We start from the raw sequence: 20,304 nt of genomic DNA, 5'->3' as shown, positions 1-20,304 counted from the left end.
CTTCACCTCCCCCCATGCTCTCCGCCGCCCTTCCTGTGTTCTCCACCTCCCCCCGTGCTCTCCGGCGCCCTTCCTGTGCTCTCCACCTCCCCCCATGCTCTCCGCCGCCCTTCCTGTGTTCTCCACCTCCCCCATGCTCTCCGCTGCCCCTTGTGCTCTTCTCTTCCTCCCTGTGCTCTCGCCCCACCCCATGTTCTCAAGGTACTTCCCTGTGCTCTCCATCCCCCCATACTCTTTTCTGGTCCCACCTCACCCCCCCCACACCTCCGCTGGGTTTCCCCCTCCCCTCTCTCAGGGAATCTGTCAGGGTGGAGAGTGGGGAAGGGGCCAGTTAACATGTCGTGGGCTGCTCAATCCAAAATGCCCCGGCCTATTTTTTTGTCCCAGTCTGGGCCTGGCTGCAGCACAGTGGCCAAGACCATGCAGCGGTTTAACAGAACAGGTTCCACTCAGAACAGGCCTCTCCATGGTCGACCAAAGAAGTTGCGTGCGCATGCTCAGCGTCATATCCAGAGGTTGTCTTTGGGAAATAGACATATGAGTGCTGCCAGCATTGCTGCAGAGATTGAAGGGGTGGGGGGTCAGCCTGTCAGTTCTCAGACCATACGCCGCACACTGCATCAAATTGGTCTGCATGGCTGTCATCCCAGAAGGAAGCCTCTTCTAAAGATGATGCACAAGAAAGCCCGCAAAGAGTTTGCTGAAGACAAGCAGACTAAGGACATGGATTGCTGGAACCATGTCCTGTGGTCTGATGAGACCAAGATAAACTTATTTAGTTCAGATGGTTCTTATTTGGTTCAGATGGGCAGCAACCAGGTGAGACAAGTGTGTCTGGCATACAGTCAAGAATAGTGGTGGGAGTGTCATGGTCTGGGGCTGCATGAGTGCTGCCGGTGTTCTGTCAAGAAGTGCCCCCCCCCGTCGAATAGTGCCCACGCATGCGCAGGACGGAGCCGCACTTCAGCTGATTTGCAGATCAGCTGGAGTGACATGACCAGGGCACAAGCACACATCATAGGAGGCATCTCTCGATGGGAGCTACCATTTCATGGGCACAATTAAAACCTATACAAACAGCGAGGGGAGACCGTAGTTCTCTCACATTGTGCCTCGCTGTTGCGGGGCGGCTCTACAGTGTGCTGATGGTCCGGTTTTGTCTGTGTTGCAGGGTGGGTTTGCTGTGTTGAACGGCCGGTTTTGCCTGTGTGACAGGGCGGGTTGCAACACAGACAAAACCAGCTCTTCAACACAGCCACTAGCCATCCTCCAGCAGCAGCAATGCACAATCTGAGAACTACGGTCTTCCTTGCTGCTTCTATAGGTTTAAATTGTGAGAAATCGAGAGAAACCTCTTATGATGTGTGCATGTGCCCTGGTTATGTCAGCCCAGCTGATTGGCAAATCAACTGTTGTGCTGTTCCGTAAGGTGCATGCGCAGGACATCCCAGGCACTATTCGATGGGGGGCACTTCTTGACGGAACACCGGCATTGGGGAGCTACAGTTCATTGAGGGAACCATGAATGCCAACATGTACTGTGACATACTGAAGCAGAGCATGATCCCCTCCCTTCAGAGACTGGGCCGCAGGGCAGTATTCCAACATGATAACGACCCCAAACTGTCATGTACCTGGGTGTCTTTGAACCCGGATGTTCCTGGTCCCACAGCTGCAGTCTTACCTGTTGTGCCACAGAGGAGCCCTGGAGTTATTGCAATGTTCTTCCAGCTTGATGCATTGCCTTGGACTCACTAGCCCCACCTGCTGCCAGCTGCAGACAATATACAATTAAAGCGGGATTCCATCCTAAAAAAAAAAAAAAAGTCTACTAACACTGTAGCTGCTGACTTTAAATAAGTACTTACCTGTCCTGGGTGCCCGCGATGTCGGCCGCCCGAGGCCGACCCGTCCCTCGGCTCTCAGGTCCCGGCACCGCCATCCTAGCAAAGGGAAACAGGCAGTGGAGCCTTGCGGCTTCACTGCCAGTTTCCTACTGCGCATGCGCGAGCGGCGCAGCGCTCCGTTCTGTGAATGGCCCCGTGGTGTTCTGGGAACACACACAGTTCCCAGAAGACAACGGGGCCGCTCACCGATGAGAAGAACTCACCACGGAATAGGAAGAGGCATATTAGGAAGACTGCCTATCAGCAAGGGTTTAGGTAAGTTTAGTTTTTTGTTTTTTTTTCAAATTTTTTTCAAATTTTTTTTAGGATTTTTGGTGATTTTTTTTTTTCAGGGTGGCCCTCCACTTTAAGCAGCCATAAATAGCAGCACTTCCTGTTACTAAGTGCCTGTTTGTTTGAACTTGTTCCTTGGGTGAATTGATAGCTCTGTGATTTTGACTACTGTGTATTGAACCTCTGCCTGAATTCTTGACCACTCTCCAGCCTGCTGATTTGGTCCTTCCTCGCCAGCTCACATATGACCTCCTCCTGCCTGACCAATTTTTGGATTTCGATTTTGTACCGTTTTGCCTGACCTGACTACGTTTTCATCTGAATCCTCAGCATACAAGCTCCACTTCGGACATTACCTACCACTGGTACCTTACACAGACACACCTCCAAGATGACCACTGCCTTGCTAAAGAAGCTGAAGGTAAAGGTGATGGACTGGCCAAGCATGTCTCCAGACCTAAACCCTATTGAGCATCTGTGGGGCATCCTCAAATGGAAGGTGGAGGAGCGCAAGGTCTCTAACATTCACCAGCTCTGTGATGTTGTCATGGAGGAGTGGAAGAGGACTCCAGTGGCAACCTGAGAAGCTCTGGTGAACTCCATGCCCAAGAGGGTTAAGGCAGTGCTGGAAAATAATGGTGGCCACACAAAATATTGACACTTTGGGCCCAATTTGGACATTTTCACTTAGGGGTGTACTCACTTTTGTTGTCAGCAGTTTAGATATTAATGGCTGTGTGTTGAGTTATTTTGAGGGGACAGCAAATTTACACTGTTATACAAGCTGTACACTCACTACTTTACATTGTAGCAAAGTGTCATTTCTTCAGTGTTGTCACATGAAAAGATATAATAAGATATTTACAAAAATGTGAGGGGTGTACTCACTTTTGTGAGATACTGTATGTAATATAGTTCAGCGCTGAAAGATGTGGTAAACCTATAAAAATATAGGTGTTGCAACCCTGTGCTATCACAATGCACTCTACAATATGACTAACAATAGATAGAAAATAGTTCTGGACTGCCGCACTCCAAAAATTCAAAATGCAGGAATTTTATTCAAAATGCAGGATCAAAAATACATGCCACAGCAGAACGGACAGACAAACTGACGCATTTCACACTACAAACAATACTTAATCATAGATGACTAACAATAGGTGTAGAATGTGCATAAGATAACAACCATTTTCATGGGTTATAGAAAAAAAAAATACTCCACCCAAAACCATTCTGTATATATAGGAGAGAGGGAGAGGGAGTGAGAGAGAGAGGGGGTGAGGGATAGAGAGAGAGAGGGGGAGAGAGAGTGGGTGAGGGATAGAGAGAGAGAGGGGGGTGAGGGGGAGAGAGAGGGGGGGACAGGGAGGGGGAGAGAGACGGGGGTAAGAGAGAGATGGGGAGTATGAGATGGGGGGGTATGAGAGAGGGGGTGAGAGATGGGCGGTATGAGAGAGGGGGTGAGAAAGAGAGAGGGAGGGGAAAGAGAGAGCGGGGGTGAGAGAGAGAGAGGGGGGAGAGGGGGTGAGAGAGAGAAGGAGGTGAGGAAAAGAGGGGGGTGAGAGAGAGAAGGAGGTGAGGGAAAGAGGGGGTGAGAGAGAGAAGGGGGTAAGAGAGAGATGGGAGAGACGGGGGTATGAGAGAGACAGAGAGGGCTGAGAGAGAGAGAGGGGGGAGAGAGAGAGAGAGAAGGGGAGAGAGAGAGAAGGGGGTGAGAGAAAAAGGGGAGAGAGAGAGAAGGGGGTAAGAGAGAAAGGGGAGAGAGAGGGGGAGAGAGAAGGGAAGAGATAGAGAGAGAAGGGGGAGAGAGAGAGAAAAGGGAGAGAGAGAGAGAGAAGGGGGTGAGAGAGAAAGGGGAGAGAGAGAAGGGGGTGAGAGAGAAAGGGGAGAGAGAGGGGGGAGAGAGAAGGGGAGAGATAGAGAGAATGGGGAGAGAGAGAGAGAGAGAGAGAGAGAGAGGGGGAGAGAGAGAGAAGGGGGTGAGAGAGAAAGGGGAGAGAGAGAGAAGGGGGTGAGAGAGAAAGGGGAGAGAGAGGGGGAGAGAGAAGGGGAGAGATAGAGAGAGAAGGGGGAGAGAGAGAGAGAAGGAGGAGAGAGAGAGAGAAGGGGGAGAGCGAGAGAAGGGGGTGAGAGAGAAAGGGGAGAGAGAGAGAAGGGGGAGAAAGAGAGAAGGGGGTGAGAGAGAAAGGGGAGAGAGAGAGAAGGGGGTGAGAGAGAAAGGGGAGAGAGAGGGGGAGAGAGAAGGGGAGAGATAGAGAGAGAAGGGGGAGAGAGAGAGAGAAGGAGGAGAGAGAGAGAGAAGGGGGAGAGCGAGAGAAGGGGGTGAGAGAGAAAGGGGAGAGAGAGAGAAGGGGGAGAAAGAGAGAAGGGGGTGAGAGAGAAAGGGGAGAGAGAGAGAAGGGGGTGAGAGAGAGGCGGGCAGAGGGGGAAAGAGAGGCAGGAAGATGGGTAGAGAAAAAGAAGGGGGTGAGAGAGAGAGGGTGAGAGGGAGGTGGGGAGAGGGGGGGGTGAGAGAGAGAAGGAGGGTGAGAGGAGGAGAGAGGGAGAAAGAAGGGGGTGGGAGAGAGAGGGGGCTGAGGGAGAGAGAAAGGGGGTGAGAGAGAAGGAGGGGGAGAGAGACGGGGGTGTGAGAGAGAGGGGGTAAGAGAGAGATGGGGGGTGTGAGAGAGAGGGGGGTAAGATAGAAAGAGGGGGTGAGAGCAAAAGAGAGGGGGTGAGGGGGGAGATGACAGAGAGACCCTTAGCCCTGTCCCTGTCTGCAGTCTCTCCTTTGTCCTCTGGCCCAGTCTCTGCCTGCAGGTAGGTGTATATGATGCCCGGTACCTTCCATGCCAGCAGTAGGACATTTATGGCCAGCAGCAGGCAGGGCCTGTTCTCCTTCTTGATCCGGGGGTTCTCTGCTCCTTCCAGCGGATTCCTGGCTGTCTGTGCCTCCCGCCTGTCCCTGTCCTCCAGGCCCCCCCAGTCAGCCGGTCCTCCAGGCCCCCCCAGTCAGCCTGTCCTCCAGGCCCCCCAGTCAGCCTGTCCTCCAGGCCCCCCAGTCAGCCTGTCCTCCAGGCTGCGCTCACTGCTGATGTTGGAGCAGAGAGGTGGTTGGAGAAGGAATCCAGGCTCTGGAAGGCGCTCCCATGAAGTGGATGCTGCACCCACTGCTGCTTGCTCTTTTCTCTGCCCTCGCTGTTCGCCTTCCTCGCGGCCTCCGTCTCCGGGGCCACCCTCTCGCCGGGTGGAGATGCCCGCACCCCGAGGACTCCGCTGTTTGCTGCCCCTCTCCCGCCGCCACCAAACCGGGACTCTCCATGAAAACCAGTGGCTGTGGCTGCGCCCTAGGCGGCTGCCTTTTTCTCCTAGTGGTAGGCACCGGCCCTGTATCAGATGTGGAGAAATTAAGCTGAGATCACATCTAATACCTAAAGAGCTCAACTGAAATAAGGTGGAGTTTGAAGTGAACAATACCATTACTATTACCATTACTTATAGAGACTGCGGCTGGATGCACACACATAACAGCAAGTTTCTAACCCCTAAAACTCCTCAACAGCATACTGCAAATGTGTGCATTGCATTGTGTGGCGTTTAACCACTTCCTGACCGCCCGCCGCTGATATTCGTTGGTACTTTGACATTACATACCGTTGTTATGGCAGCAGATAGCTGCCATAACCCCGGTATTTTTTTAAACTGCGGAAGGGCCGCTTTGAGATAAAAGTGGTCTCTGCGACGGATTCGCCGCAAGATCACTTTTATGGGCGGCGGGAGAGGTGAACACCCCCCTGTGTCCCGGGCGTCTCCGCCGCTTACTGGAGCCGTTGGAAGCGGCAGAGACGATCCAATCCTTTCCCCTATAGGACTGGAAGTCGTGTGGGGGAAGGATTGCCCTCACTCGACTCTATGCCCTTGGAGGACCAGAGCGACGTCAAACGTCACTTCCGCCCAACAGCCTTAAAAGGAACAGTTACAGAGTCACAGAATCATATGAGTCTCCAGAACAGTCAGTGAGTCAAAGAATCATATGAGTCTCCAGAACAGTTACTGAGTCAAAGAATCATATGAGTCTCCAGAACAGTTACTGAGTCACAGAATCGTATGAGTCTCTAGAACAGTTACTGAGTCACAGAATCGTATGAGTCTCCAGAACAGTTACTGAGTCAAAGAATCATATGAGTCTCCAGAACAGTTACTGAGTCAAAGAATCATATGAGTCTCCAGAACAGTTACTGAGTCAAAGAATCATATGAGTCTCCAGAACAGTTACTGAGTCAAAGAATAATATGAGTCTCCAGAACAGTTACTGAGTCACAGAATCGTATGAGTCTCTAGAACAGTTACTGAGTCACAGAATCGTATGAGTTTCCAGAAAAGTTACTGAGTCAAAGAATCATATGAGTCTCCAGAACAGTTACTGAGTCAAAGAATCATATGAGTCTCCATAACAGTTACTGAGTCAAAGAATAATATGAGTCTCCAGAACAGTTACTGAGTCAAAGAATAATATGAGTCTCCAGAACAGTTACTGAGTCACAGAATCGTATGAGTCTCTAGAACAGTTACTGAGTCACAGAATCGTATGAGTTTCCAGAACAGTTACTGAGTCAAAGAATCATATGAGTCTCCAGAACAGTTACTGAGTCAAAGAATAATATGAGTCTCCAGAACAGTTACTGAGTCACAGAATCGTATGAGTCTCTAGAACAGTTACTGAGTCACAGAATCGTATGAGTTTCCAGAAAAGTTACTGAGTCAAAGAATCATATGAGTCTCCAGAACAGTTACTTAGTCAAAGAATCATATGAATCTCCAGAACAGTTACTAAATCACAGAATCATATGAGTCTCAGTTAGAACACAGCACACTGAAACAATTAAAGAATCATGAGTCACCACCAGTAGAACAATACACTGCATCAATGATCAGCAGTCTTAGGGCCAGTTTACACCACATGCATTCCAGTGCATTTTTTTTTCTGCATCCAAAATGCATAGAAAGAAGGTTATGTGGTTTTCAATGGCATAGTTCACACCAGTGTAAAAAAAAAAAATTCCAGTAAAAAAAAGTAGAACATGCTGCATTTTTTCTGTACTGGACTGGAATGCGGTAAGGACAATCCACACCATAGAAACGCAGTCCGAATGCGTTCCAGATCCTTTTCTGAAAACTCGTTTTTAATGCAGTCCGGTGCATTTTTGTCCCCGTCTTTTTTCCTAACCTTAAATAAGGACACGTGTGTTCCAATCCACTTTTGATGCATTTAGGTGCATTTTTGATGCGTTTTAAAGCGTTCCAGTACAATCCAGTGCAGAAAAAATGCAGCATGTTCCACTATTTTTACTGGAACTGGAACACACTGGTGTGAACTATGCCACTGAAAACCATATAGCCTACTTTCCAATGTGTTTTTGCTGCAGAAAAAAAAAAACCCCAATGCACTGCATGTGGTGTGAACTGGCCCTTAACCACTATTCCGCCCGGCCTATAGCAGAATGACGGCCGGGAAGTGGTTCAGTTACCCTGACTGGGCGTCATATAACGTCCAGCAGGATAACAAGCCAGCGCGTGCCAGCAGGGGCGCACAGCGCGGGCGATCGCTGGTGTGATGTGTCACATCTGACACGGCGCACCTCAGATCGTGGTAAAGAGCCTCTGACATAGGCTCTTTAACACGTGAACAGCTGTGACCAATCACAGCTGATCGCAACATGAACCAGCAAATGCCGGTAATCGGCTTTCCTCAGTTCGCGCTGACAGGGAGAGCCGCATCCCCCATCAGAGGTGCCCACCACAATGCCAATCAGTGCCCACCCAAATCGCCAATCATTGCCCAAAGTGCCAGTCAGTGCCCATCAGTAATATCTGTCAGTACCTCCTCATCAGTGCTGCCTATCAGTGCCACCTGTTAGTGACCATCAGTACCGCCTACCAGTGCCCATCAGTGCCACCTATCGGTGCCGCCTATCAGTGCCCATCAGTGCTGCCTATCAGTGCCCATCAATTCTACATATTAGTGCCTCCTCATCAGTGCTGCATATCAGTGCCACCTATTAGTGCCCATCAGTGCTGCATATCAGTGCCACCTATTAGTGCCCATCAGTGCTGCATATCAGTGCCACCTATTGGTGCCCATCAGTGCTGCATATCAGTGCCCATCAATTCTACATATTAGTGCCTCCTCATCAGTGCTGCATATCAGTGCCACCTATTAGTGCCCATCAGTGCTGCATATCAGTGCCACCTATTGGTGCCCATCAGTGCTGCATATCAGTGCCCATCAATTCTACATATTAGTGCCTCCTCATCAGTGCTGCATATCAGTGCCACCTATTAGTGCCCATCAGTGCTGCATATCAGTGCCACCTATTGGTGCCCATCAGTGCTGCATATCAGTGCCCATCAATTCTACATATTAGTGCCACCTCATCAGTGCTGCATATCAGTGCCACCTATTGGTGCCCATCAGTGCTGCATATCGGTGCCCATCAGTGCTGCATATCAGTGCCCATCAATTCTACATATTAGTGCCACCTCATCAGTGCCGCCTCATCAGTTCCCATTAGTGCACCCTCATCAGTGCCGTCAGTGAAGGAGAAAACAGGATTTTATAACAGAAACAAAGAAACGCTTTTTTTTTTTTTCAAAAATGTCTGCCTTTTTTAGTTTGTTTAGTAAAAAATAAAACAAACCAGAGGTGATCAAATACCACCAAAAGAAAGCTCTATTTGTGGGAAGAAAATATAGTATTTAGTATGTGTACAGTGTTGTATGACCGCGTAATTGTCATTCAAAGTGTGACAACGCTGAAAGCTGAAAATTGTCCTGGGCAGGTAGGGGGTAAAAATGCCCTGGTATTGAAGTGGTTAAAAAGCGAGTTTTTAAAAAATTTTTTTTTGAATAGTAAAGAAACCTTTATGGGACACTTTGTAATAGTTATAACCCTACGATCTGATTGGTCATAATTCTGATCATACGGATCAAAAAAAGAAGGAAAGGTTTAAATACTCCATAGGTGATGATTGACGGCTGATTAATGTGTGCCTGCCTAGGGTAAGAGACTCGGGGCTGTGGGCCCCAGAAGCCACCCCCTAGCGATGCCACTGCTGGCCATTATGGCACCTTTGCCTTTTTTGCTAATTCCAAGCAGATAGAGCGGCTGCTGAGCTTTTTGTCATGTAATACTCACTTGTGTTATCGGTCTGACTGCAACTGTGTGGAAGGTCAGTTTATATAAACCTCTAAGACAGGGCGAGGCAACCTCAGCATTCCATCTGTAGTGAAGCTACAAATCCCATCAAGCCTCTACCTATGGGGGTCATGCCTGTAGTTGTCAGTCTTGCAATGCCTCATGAGTGCTGAGGTTGCCTCGCCCTGCCTTAGAGGTTTGTATAAACTGGGCTTACAGCCAAAACACACCGTTGCAATTATACTGACAACAGAAGATGACCATAAACATGGCAGCCACTCTGACTAGCTAAAAAAAAGCAAAGGTGCGATATACACAGCTGTGCAAATGGGGTCCTCGGCACACATTTAGGCTCCATTCACACTTGTGCGATTTTTCGTGCGACTTTGGACATCAAAAGTCGCATGACAGGGCGCACTCCATTCTTTTCAATGGCACCAGTTCAATTGGTGCGACTTTGAAAATGTGCCTGCACTACTATGGTGCGACTTTTGATGCAACTTAGAGTGTAAAGTCGGGTCAAAGTTGCGCTGGAAATCGTGCGACTTTGGAGATGCGTTAATGCGAATGGAGATTTAATCTAGCCTGTAAAATAAATAAATGCAAAAATAATCGGTTTAACCACTTGACCACTGGGCACTTAAACCCCCTTCCTAACCAGACCAATTTTCAGCTTTCGGTGCTCTCACACTTTGAATGACAATTACTCAGTCATACAATACTGTACCCATATAAAATTTTTGTCCTTTTTTTCACACAAATAGAGCTTTCTTTTGGTGGTATTTAATCACCGCTGGGTTCTTTATTTTTTGCGCTATAAAAGAAAAAAGACTGAAAATTTGGTAAAAAAAAGAATTTTTTTTTGTTTCTGTTATAAAATTTAGCAAATTAGTAATTTTTCTTCGTAAATTTTGGCCAAAATTTATACTGCTACATATCTTTGGTAAAAATAAGTACAACTTGGTGTATATTATTTGGTCTTTGTGAATGTTAGAGAGTCCAAATGCTATGGTGCCAATATCTGAAAATTGATCACACCTGAAGTACTGACGGCCTATCTAATTTCTTGAGACCCTAACATGCCAGAAAAGTACAAATACCCCCCAAATGACCCCTTTTTGGAAAGAAGACATTCCAAGGTATTTAGAAAGATGCATGGTGAGTTTTTTTGAAATTGTCATTTTTTCCCACAATTCTTTGCAAAATCAAGATTTTTTTTTTCTTTTTTTTTTTTCACAAAATTGTCATATTAGAAGGTTATTTCTCACACACAGCATATGCATACCACAAATTACACCCCAAAACACATTCTGCTATTACTCCCGAGTATGGCGATACCACATATGTGAGACTTTTACACAGCGTGGCCACATACAGAGGCCCAACATGCAGGGAGCACCTCCAGGCGTTCTGGAGCACCCAGGCCAATTCTTATATTTCTCTCCTACATGTAAAAATAATAATTTATTTGCTAGAAAATTACATAGAACTCCAAAACATTATATATATATTTTTTTTAGCAAAGACACTAGAGAATACAATGGCGGTTATTGCAACTTTTTATCTCGCACGGTATTTGCGCAGCAATTTTTCGAACGCGTTTTTTTTGGAAAAAAAACAGTTTTGTGCTTTAAAAAAAAATAAAACAGTAAAGTTAGCCCAATGTTTTTGCATAATGTGAAAGATGAAGTTACACCGAGTAAATAGATACCTAACATGTCACCCTTCAAAATTGCACACTCTCGTGGAATGGCGCCAAACGTCGCTACTTAAAAATCTCCATAGGTGATGCTTTAAAATTTTTTACTGGTTACATGTTTTGAGTTACAGAGGAGGTCTAGGGCCAAAATCATTGTTCTCGCTCCAACGTTCGCAGTGATACCTCACATGTGTGGTTTGAACACTGTTTTCATATGTGGGCGGGACTTACGTATGTGTTCGCTTCTGCATGCGAGCACACGGACATGGGCGCTTTAAACATTTTTTTTTTCTTTTTTATTGTTTATTTTACTTTATTTATTTTAGTTTGACACTTTTTCCCCCCAAAAAAATTTTTGATCACTTTTATTTCTATTACAAGGAATGTAAACATCCTTGTAATAGGAATATGGCATGACAGGTCCTCTTTACAGTGACATATGGGGTCAATAAGACCTCACATCTCACCTCTAGGCTGGGAAGCCTGAAATAAAAAAAAAAAAAAAAAAAAACGATCTTGGCTTCGATCGTAGCGGTGAGTCGGTAGAAGCACCGGAGGGTGGCGGGAAGGGAGGAGGCGTCCCCTCTCGCCTCCCGTAAGAACGATCAGGCAGTGGAACAGCCACTATGATCATTCTTATGGTGTAGGAAATCGCCGTCTGAAAAAGCTGATATCTGAAGGATGCCTGTAGCTGCACCCATCATTCAGATATCCCCGCACAAAGTCAAGGATGTCATATGACTGTGGGCGGGAACTGGTTAAAAATTGTGGGGTATTGCAGAGTATTGCGGAGTAGTGCAGGGTATATTGCAGAGTATTGCTGGGCATATTGCCGAGTATTGTGGGGTATATTGCAGAGTAGTGCCGTGTATATTGCAGAGTAGTGCCGTGTATAATGCAGAGTATTGCGGGGTATTATGCAGAGTATTGCTGTGTATTATGCAGAGTATTGCTGTGTATTATGCAGAGCATTGCTGTGTATTATGCAGAGTATTGCAGGGTATTATGCAGAGTATTATGCAGAGTATTGCGGGGTATTATGCAGAGTATTGCGGGGTATTATGCAGAGTATTGCTGTGTATTATGCAGAGTATTGCAGGGTATTATGCAGAGTATTATGCAGAGTATTGCAGGGTATTATGCAGAGTATTGCAGGGTATTATGCAGAGTATTATGCAGAGTATTGCAGGGTATTATGCAGAGTATTGCAGGGTATTATGCAGAGTATTGCGGGGTATTATGCAGAGTATTGCGGGGTATTATGCAGAGTATTGCGGGGTATTATGCAGAGTATTGCGGGGTATAATGCAGAGTATTGCGGGGTATAATGCAGAGTATTGCGGGGTATTATGCAGAGTATGCGGGGTATTATGCAGAGTATTGCGAGGTATATTGCAGGGATGGCTGAGCATGGAGGGATGGATGGATGTGACTGCAATTGTCACTGAGCACCGCTGTGGGCACTACACATACAGCCCACAGCGGTGCTGCCATCCGAACCCTCCCCCTCTCCCCTCGCACTGTACCGATCGGTCATTTGACGGAGCGATCACATGGTAAACGGCCGCGATCAGCGGCCGTTTACCGTGATCCGTGATGCGCCGGGTCCTCTGGACCCGGCGGTCACGGAAGTTCTCGGGTGCGCGCCCCAGGGGGCGCGCGAGAGCAATATTCTGGGAGGACGTCCCACAGACGTCCACCCAGAACTAGCCGACCGCGCTGCAGCCGTCTTTCGGCTATGGCCCGGTCGGCAAGTGGTTAAAGTGGTGTTCCGGCCGAAATTATACTTTTTTAATAAAAATACCCCTATAATACACAAGCTTAATGTATTCTAGTAAAGTTAGTCTGTAAACTAAGGTCTGTTTTGTTAGTTTATAGCAGTAGTTTGTTATTTTATAAACTTACAGCAGGCCGTGGCCATCTTAAGTGTGGGCATCTGAAGCCAGACTGTATTTCTTCCTGGATTTCATCCTTGCAGATCTCGCACATGCTCAGTGAAGCACAAGCAGTGTAATAGGTTTCAGGTCAGGTTTCCATAGCAACGGCAGTGTCAGAGGAAGTTGCTGCCCCTTCCCAGAAGGCATTGCAAACAGGAAATGATGCGATGGGCCACGGCCAGGAAGGAGGAAGTTAAAAATGAATACAGCAGATATACAGTAGGTGCTGAGAAAAAAACATTTTTAAATATCCAATTCGTTTACAGTGCACAGTTTAGTGAGGAATGCTGAAGAGTTGTAAAAGTGGGTGGAACTCCACTTTAACTGCTCTGGTTACAGAGTGTTGGGATACTGAGTGCAGGGATCCGGCAATAGTAGGGCTGACCAGATCAGCGGAACTGTACTTAAAGAGGAGGGCCAGTCAAAAAAAAAAAAAAAAAAATTAAAAGTCAGCAGCTACAAATACTGCACCTGTTGACTTTTAATTGGACACTTACCTGTCCCTGTGTCCAGCGATGCGGGGGATGGAAGCCCCGCTCGTCTCCCCCACTGTTCGGCGGCGCCGGCATTGCAACTGTGGGCGCCGGGCTGTGGCTTCACAGTCTGGCACCCACTGCACATGCGCGAGCGGCGCCGAGTGCCGTGATTGGCCGCTCAGTCACCTGGGACCTGTAATGGGTCCCAGATGATTGACAGGAGGGAGGGAGCAGAGCTGAGCCCTTCCTGTTCCGAGGGGGAAGTGATGTCACCAGCCCAGGCACTGGAAGGGGCAGACTACGAGGGACCCCCTAGCAACAGGCATTTAGAGGTGAGTAAAAAAAAAAAAATATCCAAATGTTTTTTTGTGTTTTTTTTAGGATTTTTCATGTAGTTTTTTTTTTTTTTTTTTGAGTGGAACCCCACTTTAAGGAAAAGAAACCAGACTTTGTATGATTAAAGGAAGATTTATTAATAATGAAGTAAAACCCAACCAACACCAGCAAAAACAATACAAGGCAAAGTGACAATATACATGAACAGTAAACCAAGGGGCACAATACCCAACTATAATACCATATATATACAAAAGGGGGGACACGGATAAACAGGGTAAGACAGGAGCTGCAAGAAGAGGGATCAGCAAGAGGACCAGAACTGGGTTCAGGAACAGGGAGAGCAGATATGAAGTAGCAGAGTACAAGATTTCGGTACTGGAACAGGATCACAGCAGGAACCAGGATCAAGGTCAGGAGCAGCACATCAAAAACCAGTTACATAACACACAGGCAAAACACTGAGCTAGTAAAGGAAGCCATAGGAGGGTTTATATACCTTCCCAGCAGCCAGCATCAGGTGGAGATTTGCTGGCTACTGGGAGACACCCTGTGACCCGAAAAAAAGGATGTGTGTGCGGCTCAGGTTAGGCAAAAAAGGGGGTATGCAGATGGTGCATCCACAGCTGCTGTTTGGAGTGCTGATAGCCAGGGGGATGAAGCCCGTCCTGGCTCCTGCAAGGGTACGAAAGAAAAAAGGGTGGCCCTTGGAAGTCACACATCCAAGATGTCCTAGAGAGGTGAAGAGTGTGACAACCTCAGCCTGGACTCCAACCAGGCCACGTCCCCAACGTGTTTCACTCCGCCCTCCCCGAGCTTAGTCATGGGGTTTCGCGTTGGGGACGTGGCCTGGTTGGAGTCCAGGCTGAGGTTGTCACTCTCTTCACCTGTCTAGGACATCTTGGATGTGCGACTTCCAGGGGCCACCCTTTTCGCTTTCGTACTGGGAGACACCCGCTGGTGGACACTGGAACAATCCAATACTACATACCCAACGCTACAATGTGTGATTGAGCTGCATTTTTACCTCCTCCCACCCGCACCCTTAAGCTGCAATAGGCAGTGGATGGGGGATTTACATTACATGCTGTGATCATGTGCTTTGCTTCATGCCCATGGCAATAAATACCTGTAGTAATCAGCCTGCCAAGCGTGACACATTTTGGCGAATGGGCAAGCATGACAAATGCCCTGCAACCACATGCACTGGCGTGTTTGTCAGCAAAAATGGGGTTCTCTCCTCCTCCTCCCTGCTTCCAGTGCAGCTCCTAAATTCCTGTGACCACCTCTGCCAGCTTCTGAATATGGGATCGCTGTACTGACAGGAGAGGATGGGGAGAGAGAGAGCACAGCCCGCACCTCCTCCCAGCTCTCTCTTCCTCTCCTTGCCGCTTCCAGAACTGGGCTGACAGGAGTGGTGATGCCACTGTCACTCCTCATGTCAGCCTTGTAACCAAAATGAGTTCACCACACAACGCCCCCTCGCTATAGTAGAGTGCTGTGCCTGGGGCAGATGTCCCTTCTGCCAACTCCTTGTCCCAGCCCTGGGAATACCTATTCTTATTAATAGTGATATATTGGAAAAGCGATGATAATAGCGATACATTGGAATATCTGTTTCTATTAAAAGCGATAGATTAGTGTTAATAATAATGATACATTGTAATACTTGTTCCTATTAATAGCGATAGATTAGTGATAATAATAGTGATACATTGGAATATCTGTTCTTATTAACCGCTTGCCGGCCAGCGCATGATGATATACGTCGGCACAATGGCACGGCTGCGCAAATGGGCGTACAGGTACATCCCCTTTAAGACACGGCATTGTGGGCACCGTGACCTTGCCCGCGGGACCCGCGGACTCTGTGTCCGCCGGTGTCACGTGATCGTGTCACAGAGCGGCAGAACGGGGAGATGTAAACAGGGTATTTCCCTGTTCTGCCTAGTGATATGACAGAGATCCACTGCTCCCTGTCATCGGGAGCAGTGATCGCTGTCATGTGAGTAGTACCCCACCTCCCAGCACAGTTAGAATCACTCCCTAGGACACACTTAACCCCTTGATTGCCCCCTAGTGTTTAACCCCTTCCCTGCCAGTGTCATTTACACAGTAATTAGTGCATTTTTATAGCACTGATCCCTGAATAAATGACAATGGTGCTAAATTAGTGTCAAAAGTGTACGATGTGTCCGCCATAATGTCGCAGTCACGATAAAAATAGCAGATCGCCACTATTACTAATAAAAAAAAAATATAAAAATGCCATAAATCTATCCCCTATTTTGTAGACGCTATAACTTTTGCGCAAACCAATCAATATACGCTTATTGCAATTTTTTACCAAAAATATGTAGAAGAATACATATCTGCCTAAACTGAGGAAAAAAAATTTTTTTTATACATTTTTGGGGGATATTTATTATAACAAAAAGTAAAAAATTTTGCTTTTTTTACAAAATTGACGCTCTTTTTTTGTTTATTGCGCAAAAAATAAAAACCGCAGAGGTGATCAAATACCACCAAAAGAAAGCTCTATTTGTGGGAAAAAAAGGACGTCGATTTTGTTTGGGTGCAACGTCGCACGACTGCGCAATTGTCAGTTAAAGCGACGCAGTGCCGAATCGCAAAAAGTGCTCTGGTCAGGAAGGGGGGTAAATTCTTCTGGGGCTGAAGAAGTTAATAGTGATAGATTATAATAGTGATCCAGCGGAGCAGTAATTGTTCATAATAATGATACATTGGAAAAGAATAGATTATAACAATCATACATCAGAAGAGGAATATAGTGGCATATGGATGTTTATGATAATGATACACTGTCACAGAATGGTCTATAATGGTCATATATTACTATAGTCATACTTGAAGTGATACCAAAATTTGGCACTAAGCCAGGCGCGTCTTTTCACGTGCGGTTTGCTGTGATTTTCACGCAAATCTTTCTAGCATCAACTGCGGCAAAATTGCATCACGCTTGGGGCGTCAAAGAATGAATGGCACACAAAGCATATTGCACATTTTGTCGCAATTTTAGCGGAAATCTGGAAACACGAACAATATCATACTGATTCTGCCTGCGATTCCAAATCGCTCAGATGTGAACGGGGCCTTTGTAGCAGAAAAAGTTATAAGAAAACCTATCACTTTGTCCCGAATGGGGAAACGGCAGGTTCACTTTATATAAGAATAGACATTCGAATAGGGAACGATCTCATCTAGGTCATCTCTATACATTAAAATCATTTTATGAAGTGTTATCTGAGATTCTTATCTGCTTCTGTTCTGTAGATATAGATAAGGGGCTGCTGGGCTTTTATAAAAGTTGAGTGGTAATGGAAAGGGCCTGTCAACCATATTCATCCCCACTATACCCGACCCCCCATTTCAGCACAAAGAATTCATTGCAGTTATCCCATCAGGGAAGGAGCACTAATGGTAAAACACTGCAGGGGTTGTCTGCCATTGAATCTCCAGCTCTGTGCAAGCTTCTGGGAAAAGCAGTGAGCAAGTTAAAAATAATTAGTATGAGAGCTCTGTATAATTCTATTCATTAACACAATACTGTTGCCATAACTTAAAGGAAAAGACAGTTGGGATTTTGGATAGAGGCAGCCCTAGGTGCTCCACTCAATTTTAATACCAATAAACTATTATATGGATTATATATCAGTTGCCTTATCTATGCGTTTAATAAAAAAAATGTAGTTTTCCTTTAATAAACCCACTGCTTGGTAAGACTTGTGCAGCCATGTTCTGAGACATGCTGGGAGCTGTTGTCCGAAATCTGAGTGACCACAGCATCTACAGTAGGAGAAGGTGGACAATAGGCGGACCTGGGATCACATATGGTCCATCTGTACGGATTATATATGACCCTAGGTGCCCCAATCAGAATGCCAGTGATGTCGCCAGTCTTGGGATAAATGTGTCACACCTCCCAATTCTCTCTACATATCTTTATACAACCTTCACCTAGATATAATGCAGCATGGATCGGTTCAGTGAAGGTGTCGGTGGCGGTGAAGGTGTGTAGGTGCCGGATCGGGATACCTAATTCAAAAAAGGAGATCTGCCCGGCCTCGTAATCCAGATTTATTCTGAGTTTGGTTACTGAGAAATTACCAGCTAAAGTGGTTGCAGAATTGTAGCCATGCCTCACTAACAACTGATTAGCGTTCCTCTGCAGACACCAGGACACGGGATTATTTCCAAGGTCTGCATAGTATTGTGCCTTGTCTATACTGGGGTAAGACATCCCGACTCTCCAGTCTGATGATCCCCCAACATCCACATCCCAGTAATGCCGCCCTGAGGAGAAACTCTGACTGCTTAGGACCTGAGGTAATATTGTAAATCTGCTTGGTAATTGAGGGCGATTTAGGTTTCTGGTTATCCTGCGTGCAGTCTTTCTGTTATCTAAAAGATATACATTATTATGAGCCGTGTCTTCATCCAGTGTTATTTCTGCAGGTTCTGGTATGTTTGTCCCTTTATTTACCCCTGTTACTATATCATATAATCCTGTATGTAATAATGACAAGATCTCAGTCTCAATCATATCCCCCTCACCATGAAGGAGTTTATCACATTTCTTTTTGTCCTTCTCATCTCCATCCTCAGCATCACACACGTCACCCGTGTCCGATTCCTGTAGGAAAGTCAGTGGATCCGTCATGTTACATATCTCCTCGATGTGACGCATCTTCCTGGACAGATCTTCCTTCTTTATCTCTAACTCCTGAATTAAATCAGTGGCTGGGAATGAGGCTTTCTCCACCTGCCTGGATATCTTATTAAGAACTCCTCTCTCCAGGATGTCCAGTTGTCTCCTGATGTCTCTGAATATGGTGGCGATTCTCTTGGTTACACCGTCTGCTCTGTCTTGTACTTTTCTTTTGTACTTCTGCAGACTCTTGATGATTTCCTCCATCTCCTCTCTCTTTTTCACCAACTTCTGCAGAGCATTGTTCAGATTCTCCTTCCTCTTTTCAAAGGCCTCCTCCAGTGCCTCCACCTGGTGTTCCTGATGGTCTCCATGCAGCCTGCAGGACCCACAGAGACAGGCCAAGTCCTCAGTGCAGTAATACTCCAGGATCTTCTCATGGATGGAGCATTTCTTGTTCTTCTGGGGAGTGGTGAGGTCAGATAGGACATGTTGGGATGACTTACTGTGGATTCTCAGATGGTCATCACATAGAGAAGCTTCACAATGCAGACAAGATTTAACAGCGGGTACAGGAGAGTGAATACAGTGCGTACAGAAGATCTGGCTCTCCTTTTTCTCTTCCTTCTTCTCTGGCTCGGTAGATCGGAAACTCTCCACTATGTTGCGCAGTGTAATGTTCCGGCTAAGTTGAGGCCGCACCTGGAATTCTTCTCTGCATTCAGGACAGCAATAAATTCCAGACCTCCCCTGTCTATCCAGAACACCTTCTATACAATCCTGGCAGAAGTTGTGTCCACATCTCAGAGTCACAGGATTGGTATAAATGTGCAGACAGATGGAACAGTCCAGCTCCTTCCTTGCATCAGAGAACGCCATCGCTGACCGCAGCAGAAAAGAAGAACAAAACTAAGTAAATGTGTGTCAGAGGGAGGGAGTCAGAGGGAGGGAGTCAAAGGGAGGGGGTCAGAGGTGGATTTACCAAGAATAGAAGAGAGGAAGTGAGAAATGAAGCTAAGTAGATGTTTCTCAAAGGGAGGGAGTCAGAGGGAGGGAGTCGGAAGGAGGGAGTCGGAAGGAGGGAGTCAGAGGGAGGGAATCAGAGGGAGGGAGTCAGAGGGAGGGAGTCGGAAGGAGGGTGTCAGAGGGAGGGAATCAGAGGGAGGGAGTCAGAGGAGGATATACTGGAATAAAAGAGAAGATGAGAGAAATGAAACTAAGTAGACTTGTCTCAAAGGGAGGGAGTCAGATGAGGATTTAATGGAATAGAAGAGAAGAAGAGAGAAACGAAACTATGTAGATGTGTGTTAGAGGGAGGGGGTCAGAGGGAGGGATTCCAAACAGAGGCACAACTAGAACTTTCCTGGGCAGGTAGAATCAACATCTATAAAATGGTAATACCACCTAAAATCACATATAAAATGCAGATGCTTCCAATATCACTTCCACAAGCATATCTCAAAAGTCTACACACGATGTTTCTAAGATTCATTTGGAGAGGGAAAAAAACTCATTTAAACTTTACACAGTTAACTAAAGAGGAGGGTGGGGAGCACCAGATATTCGTAAGTACTATGAGGCAATCGCCTTGGCACGAGTAATAGACTGGGTTAAAAATAATAAAGAAAAACAATAGGTAAAAATGGAAAATAAAATTAGTGAAACCACGTTGAATAAGATAATATGGATCCCACCACACTTAAGAAAATGTAGCACTGAAACACAGGATATAACAAGACACGCACTCAAAGTTTGGGACACACTGCACAAAAGGGAGCATTGGGGGGTTTAATTCACCCCTAATTCCACTTAAGAATTCAGAATATTTTG

General features: G+C 46.5%; 1 protein-coding gene across 1 annotated transcript; it reads right to left on the bottom strand.

Moving 5' to 3' along the window:
• Nucleotides 1-13,917: 13,917 nt before the first annotated feature.
• Nucleotides 13,918-19,551, bottom strand: LOC141139040 (tripartite motif-containing protein 75-like). Its single transcript, XM_073624816.1, has 2 exons — nucleotides 14,772-19,551; nucleotides 13,918-14,511 (listed from the first exon to the last, which is right to left on the bottom strand). Exon 1 carries the CDS (start codon nucleotides 19,351-19,353, stop codon nucleotides 17,740-17,742), a length of 1,614 nt encoding a protein of 537 aa, XP_073480917.1. The 5' UTR covers nucleotides 19,354-19,551; the 3' UTR covers nucleotides 13,918-14,511; nucleotides 14,772-17,739.
• Nucleotides 19,552-20,304: the final 753 nt, after the last annotated feature.

Source organism: Aquarana catesbeiana, linkage group LG04 (genome assembly GCF_042186555.1).
Source record: "Aquarana catesbeiana isolate 2022-GZ linkage group LG04, ASM4218655v1, whole genome shotgun sequence".
Classification (NCBI taxonomy): Eukaryota; Metazoa; Chordata; class Amphibia; order Anura; family Ranidae; genus Aquarana; species Aquarana catesbeiana.
Note: the sequence above shows the minus strand (reverse complement) of the source record. Positions and strands in the feature narration are given on the sequence as shown.